General features: G+C 37.7%; 1 protein-coding gene across 5 annotated transcripts in view; it reads right to left on the bottom strand.

Moving 5' to 3' along the window:
* The window catches only part of ABCC4 (ATP binding cassette subfamily C member 4), a 146,459-nt gene that overhangs the window by 100,100 nt on the left and 25,463 nt on the right, over nt 1-20,896 (bottom strand). For all 5 annotated transcript variants that reach the window (XM_057366223.1, XM_057366224.1, XM_057366228.1 and 2 more), the window contains exons 7-14: nt 20,737-20,862; nt 17,673-17,922; nt 15,934-16,038; nt 11,630-11,719; nt 11,070-11,261; nt 9,452-9,546; nt 9,243-9,329; nt 526-622 (exon numbers count right to left, since the gene is read on the bottom strand). In XM_057366223.1, coding sequence (XP_057222206.1) covers nt 526-622; nt 9,243-9,329; nt 9,452-9,546; nt 11,070-11,261; nt 11,630-11,719; nt 15,934-16,038; nt 17,673-17,922; nt 20,737-20,862 — 1,042 coding nt within the window. The remainder of the gene's footprint in view (nt 1-525; nt 623-9,242; nt 9,330-9,451; nt 9,547-11,069; nt 11,262-11,629; nt 11,720-15,933; nt 16,039-17,672; nt 17,923-20,736; nt 20,863-20,896) is intronic.

The following is a 20,896-nucleotide window of genomic DNA, read 5'->3' as shown; positions in this document are numbered from 1 at the left end:
GAGTATCTCACACAACAAACTTGGGAAGGAATCAGCTGCAATGAAGGCATATTCATTCTCAAAGGCATCTGAGACTATTTCTCAGCCTTAATTTAAAAATGGATTTGTTACAAAATTAACACAGTTCTTAATTCACAGAGAAGTGCAAGAAACAAGAACAAAAGCAAAGCATTAACATAGTCTCAAAAYTGTCTCACAGTATATTATATTTGAAGCAAAGGAAATCTAAAACTTTATTTTGAAACCAGACAAAATGTTTGCAGAAATAAGCATTTATAATTCACATCACATATTTAAAATACTTCAGATTATTTATGTGCATGTTAAAATTCAGAAACAGACTTTTCCAGAAAGGTATTCCAAGAAAAATCAACTTCTTAGTAAGTATAAAGCTAAAAAAAATATATAGTCATTAATAGACAGAAAATATATTTAAAAACTAAAAATCAAACCTGACTTTTTTTTCCATTCACAGATTAAAAAGAGTAATTACAAAGTATATGTACAGACCCTGAAATCACTTACATCTTTTAAAATAAGAATCTGATTTGCAGCACGGAGATATTGCAACTGGTGAGTGACCAAAACAGAGATCTTTTGATGTAAGGCCTGACAAATACATCTGCAAAGAGATGGAAAGGTTAATTGTTCTAAAAGATTTGTATTGTTTTTGGAAAACCTCTTCTACTCAGTTACTTAGTTTTTAAATGAAAAGGTGACTATGCTTACTAGGTTTTCAAAAACTATATAAAAACTTAACAAACATGTTCCTTATTTAACTTTGTAATTTTCAAGGTAGGGAAAAGAAACATTTCTGGACTGGAAAATAATGGAGGCAATAAGACATTTCATCAAAATTGTCTGAAACATTCTTGTAACAAATGTGTATGTCGGAAGCTGAACTGCAAAGAATATTTTTTKAAAAATTATACTAAAGGAAAGAGAAAGAAAGATACTGTGGAAAATTATGGACAAATACAACCAATACAATTACGGACAATTACAGTAAAACTAATTTATCTGAGAGAAGTTTTCAGAGCAGCTGTAATACTGAGCCACAGAGACTTCTGGAGAGGTAAACAGTACCACTGATTTAAACTACATTTAAAGCTGTATTGAGGTAAAAGAGCGAGATCCTGGAACCATTCTCTAAACCTTTTCCCATGGATTCAGAGCTTACCTTCCTCTCCAATATTTTACCAAAAGTTTGGGATTTGGAGGGAAAAAAGAAGGGACTGGGCACACTAGAACCAGTCAGCAAATGTAGGCGAAATCCATATAGTTTTAGTASAGCAGATACCTGGTTTTAGTAGAACAGATACCTGATTCTATTTAGTAGAACAGATACTCTCTTTCAGCAGAGCCTCGAAAGGCCTCAAGAGCCACAAAAAAACCAAAAAACGAAAAACAAAAACAAAAAAACAACAACAACAAAACAAAACAAAAACAAAAACCAAAAAAAACCAACCAAACAAACAAACAAACAAAAACACAGCAGTGATGCAGTGGCTTATAACTGCAGAGGTCTGTAAGCACATTCTTCATGTAACACCGAGACAGCACAGAAACAACTGAGACCCAACACTACCAGTGCTCTCACTGCTTTCATCCCCACAGAAACAAAACAGGGGGACAAACCCTTGAATGGACAATCCTTCCTCAACTACTCACTGTCAACAAGGAAAGCTGGTATTTTCTAGAACCRCAGTGTTCAGTGACAGATTAGCATTCTCGTTTGGATTATGAATACCTTTCCAAAGGCCATCATCTCCCAGTTCACAGAATGGGTCAGGCTGGCTGGAAGGGACCACAGTGGGTCATCTGGTCCAAATTCAATGCAGAAATGCAAATAAGCAGTAAAGGGAGTAAGGCAGAAAAAGAACGTGACCTTAACAGCAATATCATCATATTGCTTACTGCATTTCACACTTTCAATTGACTCTCTACACAGCTTTTAGCATCTTTCACTCCTGCAAAGACTGTAGGAAGTAGATGGTTAATACTACTATTAACATAATTATATGCACCCAGTATATTACAGTGTTAACTGGGCAGAAAAAAAGAAGTTAAAAGCAACACTCTTCCTGAGAAAGTTATATGCTTGATGCACAAAAGTAACTACAAAGCTACAATATTCTTAGATGGCTAAGATAACAATCATTCAAGGTATTTGCAGCAGTTGCAACTATTTATACACCAAACTCTTTGTGGGAGCATTACTCTGTTCACTGAAACAAACCGTATGGTAAAACTAGAGCACCAGCTGAAGACATCCAACAAAACATTATCTTCCACAAAACCTATCCAGAGAACTGGACAAACATTATCAGACAGGCTACAGGAAACGCCTAACAGGAAAATTKCCAAAATACAATATACCAGGTATTTAGTCTCTGTGAAGAGATCTCTTTCCCTTACACAAGTCCCCCAGCCTATACCCCACTCCGAGCACTGAACTTTCCAGGGGCCWGGTGTATGTCTAACAGCTCACTGGGACAAAGCAGCCACTAGAAAATCCAGAGGCTCAAAACTTTGAAATCTTAATCCTGAGTCACAGTGAGCCCACTTAAAGTTTGAATTTGGAGAGGGGGAGCGAAGAAGAGAAAAAAAGTGAGTTACGGCAACATAATAGCGATCCAATTCGAACTGYGAGAGCTGTCAGCACAGCTTCCTGCACGATCCTGATCTCAGGAGAGTAGACAAAAATGATCTCTGTGGAAACTTGTACTTCCACTGATGTATCAGTTTACTCAATTAAGAATTTTTTTAAAAAGCAATTCTTGATTTCATGTCTATCTGAGCAGAAAGAAGCAAGCTGAATAGTTTGCTAGTAACAGGTGCGTAAAAAAAACTGTTTCACAGGCAGGAGCACACACAGGAAAACTCGCTACAAGGAGCGTATACTTAGATCTAAACAACTCACTGCTCAGACAACTCACTAGAAAATTTGCCAATTAAAATACCAAGTCATTAAGAAGCACAGAAAAGTAACAAAATGCTATGCAGATACTTAACATCAATCTACGCRAGTTTTATGTTCAAAATATTTTCTTAGTTTTTAAAAATATATTCACTCTCCCATTTGACAACATCATTCTGSAGCAGCGAGCATTAAATTTGCACAGTGCCTTGGCTATCACAGAAGAAGACCGAACCCAAAGTTTGAAGCCAGAGTTCAAAGAGAGACTCAGCAAAAGTGAAAGTGATGAAAGGGCTGGCACAAAAATCAGAGATTGCCGAATTCCTTATTTGTGAAAACTTGGTATTGTTTTAGAATGGGAAAAAAACCCCAAAACATTCCAAAATAGTCCATGTTTATTTTTCTACCTGCTTCACTTAGGCTTGGTTTCATCATCCATCTACTTTTGGAAATAGTGCTGTGTGTAACTTAAGAAAAACAAGTAGGTGAAAAGCCAMATTCTAGGTGAATCACGATCTGACAGTGTCTCCCTTTCTCACTAATGACACAGAGAACCACGGAAACCCTCCTCAGCAGGGGACATAATTTGGTCCAAGGGTTCATGCTGGAGCATGCCCAGAACTGCCATSCACCACCTTTTTACCTGCCTTTTAAACCCCACAAAGCTCACCTTCCTTGTGCTTCTCCACTACTCTAGCGAGGCACTCTGTCACTTCGACTGTGAGCACATTTAGTGCACAACAACAGGACAAACTGCTGCACAAACTCCAGCTGCCATTGTCACATTTACTGAATTCACAAGCACACATACACGGGCACACGGTCACACGCGATCCAGACAGTGAACAACCAAAGGTTCTTTAGCCTTTCTTGAATACAAGAAAGCGGGAGATAAAGGAACTATGAAAGCCGCATCCTCTTCCCCAACTAAGAATCAATTTAAAYAGAAACATGTTCCTGGCAGAAGTTAAATGGGTTCTTCTGCATGTTTAAGCTAAATAGAAATTTCAACATCCTTCAAAATCTATTCCAGGGGCAAGCTACACTTATTATAAAATTTTTCTCTGAAGTTCAAGTATATGTCCTTCGGTGCAATTTCAATGCAAGGGCCCCCAGACCAGTTTATTCCTGTGTATAAAGTCACTTCATACATGAAGCCTCGCTCCTCCACACATAAAAGAAAAACAAATAAAAGTAACAAAGAAGTCTCCCAAACAGACTTCTTTCTTTAAAGTTGCAAATAGGTTTCTTTCTTTTTTTSCTCCCTCCCCTGGACACCTGAATGTTCTTGACCACTTGCACTGGAGTATGAAGCTCGTCTATACATTTTTGAAGAGCACAAAACTGAAACATTATTTCAGCTGACACTTTACGCATACAAAACATAATAGGAGTATTATTTTATTTGTACAGCCAGATGTAGTACTGATCAAAAATCCCAGGGCACAGTTTCCATAACAAGAGCATGACATTGCTGAGCCATACTGGATTTGTGATCTACTGCACTCTACACCTCCTTTTCCACGTAACTACCACACTACTGATCCCTGCTCAGTGTGTGTTCATGGATTCAACACTGCACTTTTCCCTGCTGCATGCACCTATTAATCCACATTCCACAGCCAAGATTTCCCACCTACCTGTCCATCTCCAGTACCGCCTTTCAGTATTGCCTGGCTTTCTATCACCTGAAAATGGAACACCAGTGACCTTCATACATCATCAGCAATACCAGAATTAGAACAGACCTCTCCAGAAATTACACCCTTCCAACTTAAAACAGGCAAACAGTATTCTAAGTTAACAAATATCARTTTACTTACGTTAACTGTTACATTACATAACAGTTTACTGCAATCCATTTAAAAAATYCACTGCACTTTGATAGCAAACTCCTAGACAATTAAAAAAATTAACTCGAGCTTTGACAGTGCAGGAGACAAGTGTGAAGGGAGCCTACAACAACACAGTGCTCCCCTGTGCAAAGTCTTCACACTTCATGCATACAAATCCTCATTTGTTCTTTCTTCTCTATCAGGTTTGCTTTTGAGACAAGTTGTTCTTTAATCTTTTTTAAGTTTTTATCTCCAAGAACCAGCTTTCTTTCACCTCTGCAAAATGTCTTTTCTTTAATGATTCTACTTTCTTCTTTACCATTCTTTCTCCCTCTCCTTTTTGGAAGTTCACATGCAAGTTTAACTTTACTCTAGTTAATACTTATATTCATTTCAATGAAAATAACCACTGAAATGAAATTAAAGCACATGCAGAAGTGCTCACAGGCATAAAGCCTTTGTTATATTCACTTACTTCCTATAGTTGCTTTCCTCTCCCTTCCCTTTACAATTAAGTGGTTTAGAGAGAACAATCCCCCAGCTGTTTTTGCACATTTCGAAGTTTACAAAATTTAAAAAAGAAGTGTGCTATGTTTGCCAGAGACAAAATCCCCACACACCCTACACATAATACTATGTTGTCTCTATGTCTACTATGCTGCTTCTGCTTCTGTGCCTTGATAATCATTTCTCTACATCTCATGACAGGTCCCAGTCACCACTGGACTAACAGATAAGTATGACTGGTCCACAAAACCCATTGACCTGTTCCAGGCACCAAGTAGCACTGGATGGCTAGAAAAAGTATGTAAGCAAGCAGAGAGGGATGCTTCCTCCAGCTTCCAGAGTCCATACATTAGAACTTTTTGAGCCAGATATCTTGGTGTCTAAGCAAATCTTTACAAGCTTTTCCTATATCAATTTGCATAGCTCTCCTTTTACTCATTTACCCTATCTCATTTTGCTCCTCGCCTCAAGCACTTCTGAGGCTTAGGTAAGAATGCAATGAGGAATTTGGGATCTTTTCATCCACGCACTTTCAATGATATAATTTTCTACTCTCCTTTGTTGTTCCAGAGGCAAAACTGAGAGAGAAAAGGCAAATGACCATATATTCAAGAAAACWTCCTGTTACAAAAAAACAGATCTGCAGAATTCTGTCTGATAGAAGGAATGATACACCTGTGCACACCACTCCCAAGAGCCATCAAAACTTTAGGTCTGATTTTAAAAGATTCCTAAACTGTCCTGCAACTCTGTCCACTCTCAYAAGCACAGAGCAGGAACAGAAAGGAATCAGGCTGATCATCMACTGAGACCAGCACAYAGTTCCTATCACTGGGAAAGATAYAAGGAAAAGAACAGTATCTAGAGAWYAGCATSTCTCAACAGAYYSATGAAACATAAATCTCACTCTTAAAAACATGATTTTTGAGTCAACACTGCTGGTGGGGGTCAATTTAATTTCCTTCGAAAGGTGATTTGAAACCATACAATCTATAGCAAYATAYAGATAAACAGGGAGAGTAGGAAATYTCTTGGGATCCAAGTGCAACTGAATGATTTTCTTAGAMATCATGGGCTGTTCCAAATTTCACCATGTAAAGAAATGTGCTCTGTATCTGTGATGACTGTCTTCTGAAACCAGAGATCTCAAAATATGGTATATTTCTTAAAACTTAATTAAAAGCTATTTTTATTTAAACAATTGTAAAATCAAGGAATATTTTCATATACACATACAAATAKGTAAAAAACCATGTAACTACACTGGCAACCCCCCCACTGAAAAAAGACCGAAGAATGCTAACTGTTAACTGTCAAGAGAACTCACAGGAAAAAGCCAACAAGTAAAAAAATAGGAACTCTTCAGTTTTCACACCTTTCAGGGTCCCAAGGAACTCGACCAGGAAAGAGGAATTCATTGAAAAACTAGCTTTGTCTGCACTACCACCCACTGAACAACTTGTCCGTATCACAAAGAAATTCTTAAGAGCCACCACAATCCCTTATTAATAATGTCAGGGTCTGTTTTCCCACTAAAGCTGTGCTACTTGCATTCTTTCTCATTTGAAAGGTATTTATATATTTTAAACTGCTTGCTGCAGTAGCTGAAAAACAGCAAATGCAATGAACCATCCACACACCATAGCTTTGGGGAAGTACTAGGAACATATCTATCTTTGATGTAAACACACAGACTGGACACTTGTGAAAGAAATTGGACATTAAYATAAAATTACAAGAGAAAAAAAGAGGAGTGAACTGAACAATATTCACTTCAGATTCTCATTAAAAAATCCCGTTTCTTCCATCTCGTCCATTGTTTTAAGTCTCGTGGTTTGGACTCCTGTGGGGGCAGCCTGCATGAAGTGGTGTTTTGAACATTCCTCAGMACCATGTTCTAAGAAATCATTCTTGCCCAAGTGCTCTCTGCCTTCTCCACATTTCTGCACTATTCAAGAAGCATTAAACTACCTTGTTTTCCAAAGCAACTTACTKAACATAATGCCCTCCCCACTACCCCCAGCACCTTTACAACTTCCATGAAGGCCCCAGAAGATAACCTTTGTTTGTGAAAAACCCTCCCTTAAAATACCATGCAGGGAGGCATTGCCCGCTTTTCCTTCCCACTACTACTCCACCCAGTTCATTTTCTAAAAAATGCTTTCATTCTACTTTACATGTTTTGCTCAATCTAATGTGGAGCTGGAGAGAATAAATGAAAATGCAGGAACAACCCCAGCTACTTTTCTGAGTTTCAAATTCTCTGAGATAACCTCCTTATTCGTCCTCATCTTCACACTTTTATCAGCAAAACACACACTGCGCTCACAGAGCAATGGCTTCTAGCTCCTTTATGGTTTTGCACATGCAAAAATCCACACTATAAATCCACAAAAATCCACTTTGCAGAAGAATATACATGCTGCCAATGTCACAGCTCACATGAAAAACAGASTAAGCTGAAGGGGCAGCCTGATCTCCTTCACAAGGCAGTATGGTACCTTCCTGTTTCCCTCTTCATGAAGAGACCTTAAGACTTCAGGGACAGACAGGTTAACAGCTCAAGTGGATGCACTTTCAGAACTCAGGCACTGATACAGTCAGATGCTGGAGTTGCAGARATCTTGTGCAGAAACAGAAAAGCAGCAGCTGAAGCCTAGAAAGCTTCAACAGGCATTAGAGGAATTTCATAGCATATGTGAACTACAGAGGTGATGAATTCCATCTATCAGTCATGGCAGGTGAAAAATGAACACAAAGCCTATGCACCATAAAACTCTTACTCGGTACAAGCTGATTGAAACAAACAGCAGCCTTCTGAAGAAATCAATAAAATAAAGCAAAATGGTAATGGGGTTTCAGAGAGTCCAGATCCGAAACTGCAAACATCAATAGTATGCTCAGTTTTCAAATTTAGATACTAAAAGTTCCCCCATATGGGAAAGAAAAAACACATGTGCCATTGCTACTTAGTGCAATTCCTATGACCATTTCTGCAAGATTTCTGCAAGTTTTTATGATTATCTAGGGGTCAACAATATTAAAACCAAATTAATGCATATATTTCAAGTGTGGAATTCAAAGCAAGCAAGCATGCGAAAGAAAATGCATTTATTGAAAGTCTCAGCCAAAGACCACTGAATTTCATTSACAGAAGCTTTTCCTTCTAATAAATTCTAGATTATGCCTTTTAACACAGAGAGTTGCAAGCTGTGAAGAAGCAAGGACAAAAAACTGGCTAGGACTGACCAGATTATTCTCATGCTCAGTATGTGCCTTCAGAGAGACGGAGAAGAAACTCACTAAGAAGGAAACCTGACTTTTAATGAATACTCCCCGTTTCTTTGGGAATGGGGGAAGTTCCAATATCCCTCTCTTACATGGCAAACTTGTACATTCTCTTTCCCTCTATTTCTGCTCCCTGCAGTCTACTCTGTAGGCCACATGCCCTATTTCACCTACCCAGGAGCAATTTCAACATTCAAAAACCAAAATGAAAAATTATTCAAGAATCTGAGACAGTTCTGTCCTTTCCTTTAGCCACTTGAATTAAGTGCTTATTACTAGCAAKTAAATCTGCAGCAAACTAAGAAGCAATTTTAAAACCCTGTTTCACTCTTCACTCAGTACTAATATTCATAAACCACATTATTCATAAACCACAATACTCATGTATGAAATTCAACATTTTGCTCAAGAAAATGGCATATATCCCCTTAAGAATAATTCTATTTATAACATCTTCAAAACATATTTTTACAAAGCTTTAATAAATAAAAAACAAAATCAACAAAACACAGAGGAGGAAAAAAAACCCTCTATCTTTTAATTGCATATAATAGGAGAAAAACAAATCAGAAAGTGAATATRCTAAGTTTTGTGAACAAATTCATCTCCCCAGAAATGCTTTCTCAATTTTTTTCTGTAAGACATCACAATAGAACAACTGCATCTTAAATGAAAACAAAGTCATAACATACTTTTCAAACAAATGTCTTCCGACTTCAGCATCTACTGCACTCAGTGGATCATCCAAAAGATAGATGTCTGCATCTTGATACACAGCTCTAAAAGGTTTAAAGAAATGTCAGTTTCACAAAGTCTTACAGTGGTTTACTTTAGTTACTAAAGAGTGTGACTAAAGGAGTCTAACAACTCATACATTTTGGGAACAGCAAAAACCACTAACCTGGCCAGATTTACACGGGCCTTCTGTCCCCCACTCAGAGTAGCTCCACGATCTCCTATTACTGTTAGGTCACCATCTGCTAATAATTCCAAGTCCTGTGAACATGAAAGAACAGATAGAAATGTATTTTTTAATCATTTTCATTTCAAAGACTGACAAAGCTGTTTCAATGTAACATTTTCTTATCTGACAACTATTAACATCTCACATTAAAATACAAGGTTTCATAATAAATGTAATATCTGCAGTTACTTTATGACTCTATACCTTCAGCAAAAGGTAATTGAGAAARCAGAAAAAACAGATGAGATCTTAAGTTCATTCTACAGCTCTGCCAGAGGAAAGKGCGCTACTATCCTTAAGTCCTACAAGGAATATTAGTAGTGATTCAGAAAATCAAATAAAGTACTAAAAAGTCTAACAGTAAATTTATTATTTTTATTAGAACAAAATCAAGTGTTACACAAAATAAAAACTAAACTATTATCAGTAAATTATCTTGCCAATGTCCCTAAAATCTACATTCTTTTTTTTCTTAGTGCAATGAATTCAAGAGAAATAACTACAACATTCATCACACAGATGTGATTAATTTCAGAGCTCAGGAYTGTAGATAGGACAACAAAATTATGCCGTGGTCCATATCATATTATTGTATTTCCTATTCAGGAAATACACAAGTTTCACATTAGGGTACAAAAGATATCCTGAAAGCTTATTCACAGCTTCTGTAAAACACATAAATTTGCAAGAAAACTATGAAAGTAAATCTACCATCAAATATGAAGTGGGGATTTTTTTAATGCTGTTTGCTGTCTTTTAAAGTCATTAAAACCTTAAGTTTAGACAACAGCATGACTGAATATCAGCAGGAGATACTAAAATTCTATCTGCCAAATGTAGAAATCTTGCAAAAAACGTTCATTACAGTAACCATCTGCTTTTCACCTGTGTCACTGCTGACAGTAATATCATAACATACTGCACAGAACCTTTTTAGCTGCCAAGCAAAATGTCTGTTTCTTGACAAATCTGGCTTAATCCTCTTCTATATCTCATGTCACTAACACCTTTGCACACAAACCTTTCAAATGTATTTTTTCATAAAACTACTTGGGTTCAGCAAGTTCTCCAGTATAYAGCCTTAAGGTTTTTTTGATGGCTGTGGGCAATGCATAATACACGACAAACACGACATTTATTTTTAAAAAAAGCATATAGGGTATTTACAAAATGAAAGTCAAAAATAGACCTAACTTGATCATTTGTCTTCTGCCTCTTATTGCATTTACACACAACCCTACCATAATACACATGAAAAGGGCTAAAATGTAATTATGAAATGAAATAATASGGAATTGCATTTCCCAAATTTGTCAGTGCTTCACATAAGCTACACCTCCCTCTAGTGGAAATTTTACGAATTAAAAGAGGATGCTTACACAGGAACGGTAAAAACAATTATATGCATTTCTGATAAGCAACAGGAGTTATTTCACATGCTACCAATAACAATAAATTCCATATATTGTACACTGCAGCATGTAACAGAGGTCTGAAAAACATTAAGATAAAAATAACCATCATAGAAAGAAAATACACAAAGAGAAAGCCTTACCTTTTTAAGAGCACAGACTTTTAAAACTTTTTCGTATTTTTCTCTCTCATATTCCTTGTCAAACAGTATGTTACTTCTCACAGTGCCAGAAAATACCCAAGGCTGCTGAGAAACATAGGCAATTCTTCCAGTAACATTTATCAAACCTTTGTCTTTAGGCAGTTCACCAAGYACAGCACTTAAGAGAGAAGACTGGAAAAGATTAAAAAAAAAAACCAAAATAAAAATTAAAAAGTTTGGTTGCATTAAAGACATCAYAGAGATTGAGCAGTGTTTACTGGCACAATGGCTTATTTCACCTTGTCACTCAAACTACTGCTAACAGTAGAAAAGCACTAGTACCCTTACATGCAGCCTGGAAGCAACACATGAAGTACTGTTTAAATCCACACCATCTCCTCCCCACACCCAGAAGGCCACCAGCCTGTCTTGAATGACAGTATTTTGACGTGGAACATGTGACTGCACATATAAAGGAACTGTACATTTTCAGGTTTCTAGTTTTCTCATTTAATAGACTCATAAAAGCCTTATGAAATTGTGTAAATATTAAGACTTACTTTTCCAGCTCCTACAGGCCCAATCACAGCCAATAATTCCCCTGGTCTGACAGTAAACGAAATTTGTTGAAGTGCTGGTGTTTCTAAACTCTGTGGATTTGAGAAAAAGTCAGGATTCCTCATTAATTAAATACAAACCATCAAAATACTCAGAAACAGAAAACAATGTACACAAATCACCACAAATGCCAGAGCATGGACCATATGGACCAAGAGCAGTCCATATGCCCCCCATACTTTCAGGCATATGGGTTTTGCCTYTTCAGTAATTCACAAACACTTCTGAAAGACCCTCATCCTTCACCACAAACATGCAACAGAGAGAAAACAGCATTGAAGGAATAAGGAGCCCAAAGGCAGCAGAAGCAATGCTTCCTCAGAGCCCACACACCCTTGCTGCTGCTCAGCAAGGCTGGGGTGGCAGCCTTGGAAATACGAGCTCTGTGCTGGCCACCACRCTGGCATTCAGCCCCAGCATGACACACTCAACAACTCCAAGTAGACAGACAAATGGTGGAAAAAGGGAGGGCTAAGGCTCTCTCAGAGCCTAAGGGAAGCCACGTCTGTGTTYGCTCTGGTCAAAGCTCTACCCAAAGCAAAACCAGAAAAATTCCACTTGATTTTACACAGCTTCATCTTGTGCACAGGATATTCTCACWGATGTTTCATGGATGATGTTGTGGGCTATTTATGTGAAAATATACTACCCTASGATTGTCTGTTTTAATATTCCTTTCTACTATGCCTATCCCTTATGTTATGTACAAGCTTATTTCCCAACATGTTYTGCACCTCTTCTATTAAGGCTGCAAAAATGTCTACTTGTGGAAAGAAAGGAYGCTCGTGTCTTTAATAGCTATATTAAACAGTGAATTCTAAGGACCTAGCACAGCTCCCTCTCACTAAAGCAAAATACCTTCATAACAGAATCTGCCTTTACAGGCATCTTAGCCCACTAAGCCTAACTGACACTAAAATACAAACAGTAAAACATATGCATTAAAAAACCRCAAACAAGTATTTCTGTTRAAGGAYCAAATGAAATCCCAGCCTTAGGCTYCARAMACAGAAGAGCAATGYTARCAATACCTTAAAATCTCCACCAATGTTAAAAATAACTTAAAACCACCTTTTGAAGTCAAGTGGCTGAAGAGGCTACCACCTAACCCCAAACAAAAGATGCCACAGACCAAGTTCTGGCACTGCTAAAGGTGGAAGCCTGCAACTCATTTCAAAGCATTTGCGAAGAAACAGAAGTCCAGTATCCATTCACATCTGTGATGGCTGGGATAGCACACTCATGCTCASTCGTGCCAGGAGAAATCCCCTGCAGGCAGCCCCGCTCCCACAGCTCACGGAAGCACCGCACGATTCATATGAGATTCTAACCCTGGAGAACCTGAACTCACGCTCCTTGCGCAGCTCTGCTAAACCATTTTCGCTATTATTATAAATTTCCACAAGGTGGCACCAACGAGACTTCTTTCCTTTTCCCCGCACAACCCCACCACCCACCCCAAATCAGCATTTGAAGTTGATTCCTCAGCTCAGAGTACACAGCTCAGGCGCTCACACAGTGCTAAGGTCAGGCTATCAATTTATGGTAGCCAAAGTTTTGGATTTTTTTTTTTTGAATACAGAGTTTGTAGAAAGAGAAAATATTTCTTGTTAAATCAATGTCTATATAGAAAGAATAATCACTTCCTCCCACATTCAACTTCTTAAAAATGTATCATAAGAACCAAAAACGATTACAGAAGATTCTAAAGAAGTTTTCAAACTGTTACTGCTATACTATGTATTAAAGCAGTACTGGGAGGTATCATAGAGCTGACACAAAAGTAATAATTCAAGCAAACAGCACAGTCACACACACCTAGGGGGAATGATATTTTTGCAAAATRGCATTCCCTATAATTAAAGACTGCTTGTCCTCAATTCATCACACCTATTTTTAGACACTAAAAAGGCACTTAAATTAGAGCACAGACTAAWATTGCAGCTAAGTTCATCTGACAGCTCATTACCACAAACGTCCCAGCTTCCCTGTGCCCTGTCACCCTCCGGTGTCTGTAACTTTCCTCCTTCCACCTAACCTTGCAGATGGGCTGCTCATGGGACTCAGCTATCAGAAACAAATCTCATTAAAAGTGATTCATTTTCTATTGCTTTATCCCTCTGAACTGCTTCACCCCAAGGAACATACAAACCAGCATTAACAACCAGCATAAGGGAGGAAACATAGAAAATGCAAGGACAGGAAGACACAAGAATGATCCCCTGAGGAGCAGCAACTCCTTARGTAAGCTTGGGCAAACCTTACACATCCTACAGACATGAGAATTGAACAGCTCTGCCAGCCTAAGTGATAGAGGGATCATATATTGCATAGAAGTACTATACTACTTGGGCTTCTCATGTAAGGACTAAAACTACAAGGGGTAAATTTAGCCTCTGTTCAAATGCTGAACTTTTAAATGTGAAGTTGCTCAGCTGAGCAGACAGACTGTTCTGTAAACTGAAGGCACATCAGTAAAAAGCTGTACTGAAGAATCCCTAGTTCCATGCTGGTATCAGACTAGCCTGTGGTACTCAAGATAATACTTGCCTTAGTAAAACAAGAGTGTGACCAGAAATTAATTGGTTTTCTTTATCTTTTGAGAAATTGTACTACATCATGTTAGGTTGTTTTCCTGAAAATGCAGATAATAATTCGTTTTTCACTTCAAGTGATTTTAGATTCACGGGTTGTTTGTTGGTTGGATTTTTTACTATMCCTTTTGCCACACCATCTCTAAAAACAAATAAAATTATCATCCAGCTGTACAGTGTCTGTACAGACATCCACAGCATCTTGAGAAACTCAGGGTAGCAAGCTAAGCCCATTACTTGACAAAGGGTAGCATATTTTTATTATTCCTTTCACAGCCTGTCTCTATCAGAACTTACCACTTTTTTTTCAGTGAGCAATTCTATAAAATTATTTTGGATCACTGTAAGAGTATATAAGAGAAACCTTCTTAGCAGTTCTTAACAGTTCTAAGAGAACTGTTCTTCTCCCATGCACATTAATTAAATATCAAAATGCAAGTCACATTAACAGCTTTGTGGATGCCTTGTTGGTTTGGGTTTTTTTTTTACATTGAAAGGAAACCAGTAATTCCAGTCATGCCACCTTGCTTTATGCAATATAAACAACTCATGGAAAGAAAAAAAAGGTGTTTTATGGGCACATTATGCAACCATTTCCTATAAATTGTTAACAGTGGTACCAAAGTCAGTTYGAGAAGAAAATAAAGATTAAGCAATGCACTGCATATTGCATTAGAATGTATTCACAATCAAGTCTTTCATATCAACTAATTTTTAAAAACTTGATCAATGTCTCAGAAATATTGATRTCACAGAGAACTCTGAGAAAGTAAATCAGAATAAAAGTGCAACTTTCTTTTGCAGCTGAGTACAGATAGGTATATCCTCACATGTTTTCACACCTGATCTTCCTTGGGACACAGAACAGGCAGGGAAACAGGGTTTAGAAAGGAAAATACATGATGTCTTATCTGCATTAMATTTATATACAAAACTCATTTTTAGAGCTTCCAGCACTTGTAATTGAGACTGAAGTCTCTCTTGTATGAGGATACTGGCAGGCTGTAACAGCACCAACAATTCATCACAAATTGCTGCTTACCTTAGCAATTGCAGTTTTAAAACAGAAACAGTCAACCTTTGCCTTTCTAACATAAAAGAGATATAATAAATTTACTATCTGTTTATTGTCCCTTTTTTCTAGCCCTTTTTTCTTTTTTGGTGAGTTTGGTGCATTTTAGGCAGGAAAAAAATGTGCAGCTGAACAGTCTCAAAATACAGAGCAACAAATGTGTGCTGACTTATGTCTAAAGCTTTCACATCTCTTGTGAGAAAYATAATATTGTACTGGTTCTAGACTAATAGACTGATCAGGCATTCAGTTCACAGAAAGAAGCCCCACAGGATACGGCCCACCCTTGCTGCATTGTCTGTCCTTACTTCCAATTTAATACCTCAGCCACAATACAGTGCTGCTGAACAAGAGATGCTTTCCCACAGAAACACGAAGTTTTTAATTTAGTAWAATATTAAGGAATAGCTACTTTTAAGATCTCTTGAGAGTTTTTTCAGGACTACTCTACAGAGTGAGCTTAACAGACTGAAAGCATTCTCACACACAAAGGATGGAATACAAAACATCAGCCCACTGTATGTATTTTAGACTTCAAATGCCAGCAACACCAATACACTTAATATTTAAGTACATTYACCTTATCCCAATAGCAAGTCAAATCTTGAACATGAAGAATGATATTTTCATTATTATCATGCAGCTGTGGCTTGAAGTTCGAGACCTCATCAAGCATCAGAAAGTTCTGCAATAAAAGAAAAGCAGAGGATATTGCCTAATGTGAGACTGAGAATGGGAAAGGAACCCAAACATGTTTTTTGARAGCAGCATTCAGAACATTAATTACAGAGTTGGAAAAACCAACTACAAACTGATAAATCAATTACATTTCCAAAGCAATGCACAACTACRACAGGATACCTCTAGCTAGCTCTCCTTCCCAAAAAAAACTCCAAAAGTGTAGATTTAATAGGAAAGTACTCTCAGTAAAGAAATCCAGAAGGAAATGGACCTTAAGAGCATATCCTGTCTTTTCCTTGAATCACTTAAAAGTTTAAAAACTGCTTCATTCCCTCTTTCCATGCAGAAGAGGTGAAATCCTCACTGCAACACCTTATCATTCCACTGCTTTGATGGCAAAGGCTTATGTTATTTCATTGGAGGAATGATGAGGACACAGTGAGCAGCTGTCCACTCTCTCTATTCAGCATTCTTCACGTGACCAATAGAAGACAGAACACTATGTGAGCATTTCCTCATTTTAAAGTCCAGGATATTAACAAAAAAAGAAACCTGCTTACATCTGCATAACTGGCTCATTGCACTTTCAYTATTGTACTTCTATTCTACGTTACATCCCAGTCAGCAAACCTTTYCTTCCATTTGCATAAGCATGCACTTTGTACCACAGCCACACTTCTACCACACCTTGACTGATGCTAGATTATAAATAGCCCAAACACACTTGGAAAGGAAAGAGGCTAGTTTCACAAAAATCTTTCAAGGATGACAGCTACCACAAAGTTTTATTTAGTTTTATTTTAAGGCAAAACCCAAAAAATTCTATCATGCTTCAACTCATGGAGTGTAAAAACCTTAAACAGGCASCAGCAGACCATATTTTGGGAAGAGAAGGAAGGGCTTGATCTTACAAGCCAAGACTAGTTAACAAGTATTTAGATAACCGTTTGAACATGTGAGGTAGCTGCTGAAGACTTACAGAAAGCAGTGAATTAGAGGAAGCAGGAGGAGGATRTCAGGAGCCATGGGCAGGCAGGAAGAGTACCGCTGAGTTTTTACAGGCAGAGAGATACTGCTCAGACTCCAGCTGGTGGGCATTTGCTACAGAGTGCAGTGAGAACTCAAGCATTTTAATGCAGCAGTCCGGTRTACAAGACACTCTTGTTCTGTTAGCACCAGACATCTGCACTATCAATGACCATTCTCAGTGAATTGGGAGTCTTCCCTGCAGTACTGAAAGCAGCCACAAGACAGAAGCTAGCGACTATATGTCTTCTATAGCTGACAGGACAGCACAGTGTACAAGAAATATGAATCCTACAGTTCCCATCTGCCTGCTTTGTTCTTCCAAATAAATTCCCAGCCCATCTGGATATCTGTACACGTTCCTCTTACCTCACAAATGTCTACAACACCTCTTTCCCATGTACACTTTTCTCCTACATCTCAGGCCACCCTACAGTGCATGTCATGTTTCTTGTACCTGCATACACAGCAACATGTTCCATTTCCAAAACAGGTTATTTCATTATAAATCCCAAACTGCAAGACCAAAATAAGGCTGCATTTGTCAGCGACATTAAAATAACAGTAGAGTATGAGAATAAATCCACAGACCCTTGCAGCCAATAACACCACCTTGATTCGTCGGATGCTGATGACTGACTCRGACACTCTCTCCACAGCAGCAGGGAAGAACAGGGTCACTGTGAGTCTCACTGCTCCGTACAGGGACACTGCCACAAACACCCGGCTCGCGGAGATAACGTTGCCAAGTAGTACATACGCCATGAAAGTCATGAACACTGTTATTTTGCTTGCCACAAAGAATGAGGCTAAGTTCAGTCCTCGAAGGTAGGAGCTTTTCATAACCATGGCAATCTCCTTCCTAAAAAATGCAAAATATACAGATCAACCAATCTCTCTCATTATTGCTACCCTCAACAATAGGATGAGGGAAAGCCCTCTCATGATTTCACTGTCATATCTTTTCTCCTCCCCTTGCACCACCCCCAACTCATATGTAAAGAACCGTAAAGAAAACATGTTACGGGGTAAGTAACAAAAAAACCCCAAAAATCTACGAGGCTTAGAAATTGACACTGGAAATCAATTTCTTTTATATTTTAATATCTATAGAAAATAATTATTTGTCAGAAACAAAAAACTAAGGTACTGTTTTTTCTTCTTTAATCAACCTAGTATTTTAATTCAGATTCTAATCTGCTTCAAATRTTTTTGGGTTGCATGCAATAGCAAAGATGAAAAAGAACTGTATTAAAGGCCAAGCACTTGCAAACTCCTTATCATTACAATATCAAAATCTTCAAGAGCTCAGTCAGACGACAAGACCAACACGTATTCTGCAGTTGAGAAAAACAGGGCAATTTCCAAAAGATCAAGAGTTTGCCCATGGGCCAAGTGTCTGCCATTATTCAGCTCCTACTCCTCAAGCTGTATCACAGGATGTAGAGTATTTCCTTTCATCTYTTTCTAAATCCTTCCCAATTTGGACCCTCCTCCTGGCTTCTTTTGCTCTAGGAATTCTGGTTCATAAATTAAGAAAACACTGATCTGTGAGGCCAATTGTTCTGCCAGTCACTGCCCAAGCTAAATAGTGATTGAAGTACTGCACAGACACATAAGACTCCCTCCAGCAAATGAAAAGCTGCTGATGCGTTTGTTCTCAATTTCTACTTCAGTTAAATTGCAGYTTACACTTCTAAATGACTCATCAAGTCCAATCCTCAAAATGTTACTGCACTGTCATCTACTACAATGTGGACGCWATCAGGCTTACCTCCTTATTAAAAGAATCATTTTTCTTTATCAAGAGAGCCACAACAACTTACTTCTTCCCCATACGTTCTACTTTTGTCTATCTGAAATAGTGTCAAATACAAAATCCTGAAACAATACCTAATTTCTTTTTCCCAATATTCTGGTAATTCTTGGGGAAAATTTTAATAATTTTGATCACCTTCCACTTGGAACTATATATTAATATTAGAAACTCAAGYTGTGATTATACAATTTCAAGTAAATTAAGTAACCACTTAATGAAGAAAAGGTTGCGTGATGCACTAGTGGAAAACTAGTTAAGCAACTTTCCCACTATACTTGCCAAATTGGCTGAACTGACAGACTTTGAAGAGTTTTCAAACAGTTACTTTTTCAGCTTAAGGGTTCACAATCTCTGATCTCCTCCTAGTACAGAGAAGGAACATTTGTATGTAAACTATYTGAATTGGGTCTAATTCAATTACTTCTACAACCCTGGATGAAACCCTTTTCCCACCCTTTAATAATCCTTAATAATCCTCTCATTATCTGTGGATAATCGGCAAGTTTTTGTGCTACTCTCCATAAATACCAGATAAATTACAGCCTACCTGCAGGCTGCATATAAYATATTACACTGTCTTGAGGCACAAACTTATATAAAAGGTAACTAACATGGGCAGACACAAGAAAAAAGAGCAATGGAGGAGCTCAGATGGGATTTTAGCCACTGAGGGCCAATGTGGAAATACTGGACAATAAATCAACTGGCTAAATTTAAGCCTTTTAACTACTTTTTCTACAACACGGTTAAAGAAAGGAAAGAGGGCTCAAGATATATTCTGGAAGATCTTATTTCTCTCCGCAACTAAAGGGAAGCCTCTAATCCTAATGAGGTGTTGAACTTGGAAATCTAAAATTCAGTGATGTGAATTCAGTGCCCATTGAGGAAGCTTTCAATAAAGAATATCGTCTCTGGCTCCATGCAAGACAGTAAAGCTTTCCATCAATCATGAACATTCAATCAGYACAGGATCCTATAACCCAACAGAGGAAACAAAYATGTGCATGGGRAAWAAAAAAACATCTCAGGGAATATTTGCAAGTTTGCAAGCCTGCACATGGATGTAAAGGAAAAAACTATTTTAAAGAAAAGGATTTCCAAAATAAAACATTTAAAACAAAAAACTCAGATAATCTATGAGCAGGATAACAACCTTCTATTCATATGCTGGAGAGGGACAYAAGATGAAAATTAGATTATGAGAAATATTAACCCAAACTCCTACAGTTATCCTTTAGCACTGAATGCTGTTGCCATGTCAAATAAAAGGGCAAATACTAGACTGAAAATCAAATTTATTGGTATGTTTTAATCTGATGTCAATGGACGTCTGAAATGAAATGTCTTAGGATACCAAACTCATGTGGCCTTAACAGTTGAATAACAAGGGAATTCCTGATCTGCTGTCATTCTTTCCCAGGTGCCTTGAGTAATACTTAAAAGGCATAAAAGGAAGCAGAGAACTATATTACAATGCTGTCATTTAGGACAGAAAGTCAGATTCCACGTATTTCTGAGAAGGGAAGTGTCTCCTTATAGGTTCCTTGCTGTCAGTTCACAGAACTGTGAGGATGAAATTGCTGCATTACAACTGTCACGGCTTATTAGTTTTAAACACAAGCAATAAAGGAAGCATAAAAAAAGCCATAATTATCAAAGGTTGGAGGGCTTTTTAATGTTTAATTCCCTTAGAATGCATTTTTATTCCTCCACTCTTGCTATGTTTAAAAATAGAAAAAAAAAGGCCAAAAAGTGCAAGTAAACTGCATTTTAAAACACAAAATAAAACACCTATTCACATGTGAAAAATGGAAACTGACACTGGTCATACACCAAGTTGTATCWTTCCAGGATTACCTTCTTAAACCGTTCACAAGGTCCGCAAATGATTTTTCCCAAGCATACATCTTTATTATCYTCATACCACTTATCACTTCATTCATGGTCCTAATCCTGACATCTGTTAAGGCAGCTGTCTTGCTTCTGAAAACAGGACAAAGGAAAAAWTCTCAGATTC

Source organism: Malurus melanocephalus, unplaced genomic scaffold (genome assembly GCF_030028575.1).
Source record: "Malurus melanocephalus ecotype Western Australia unplaced genomic scaffold, MMel_1.1 scaffold_61, whole genome shotgun sequence".
Lineage (NCBI taxonomy): Eukaryota > Metazoa > Chordata > Aves > Passeriformes > Maluridae > Malurus > Malurus melanocephalus.
This window is presented reverse-complemented; position numbering and strand designations above follow the sequence as displayed.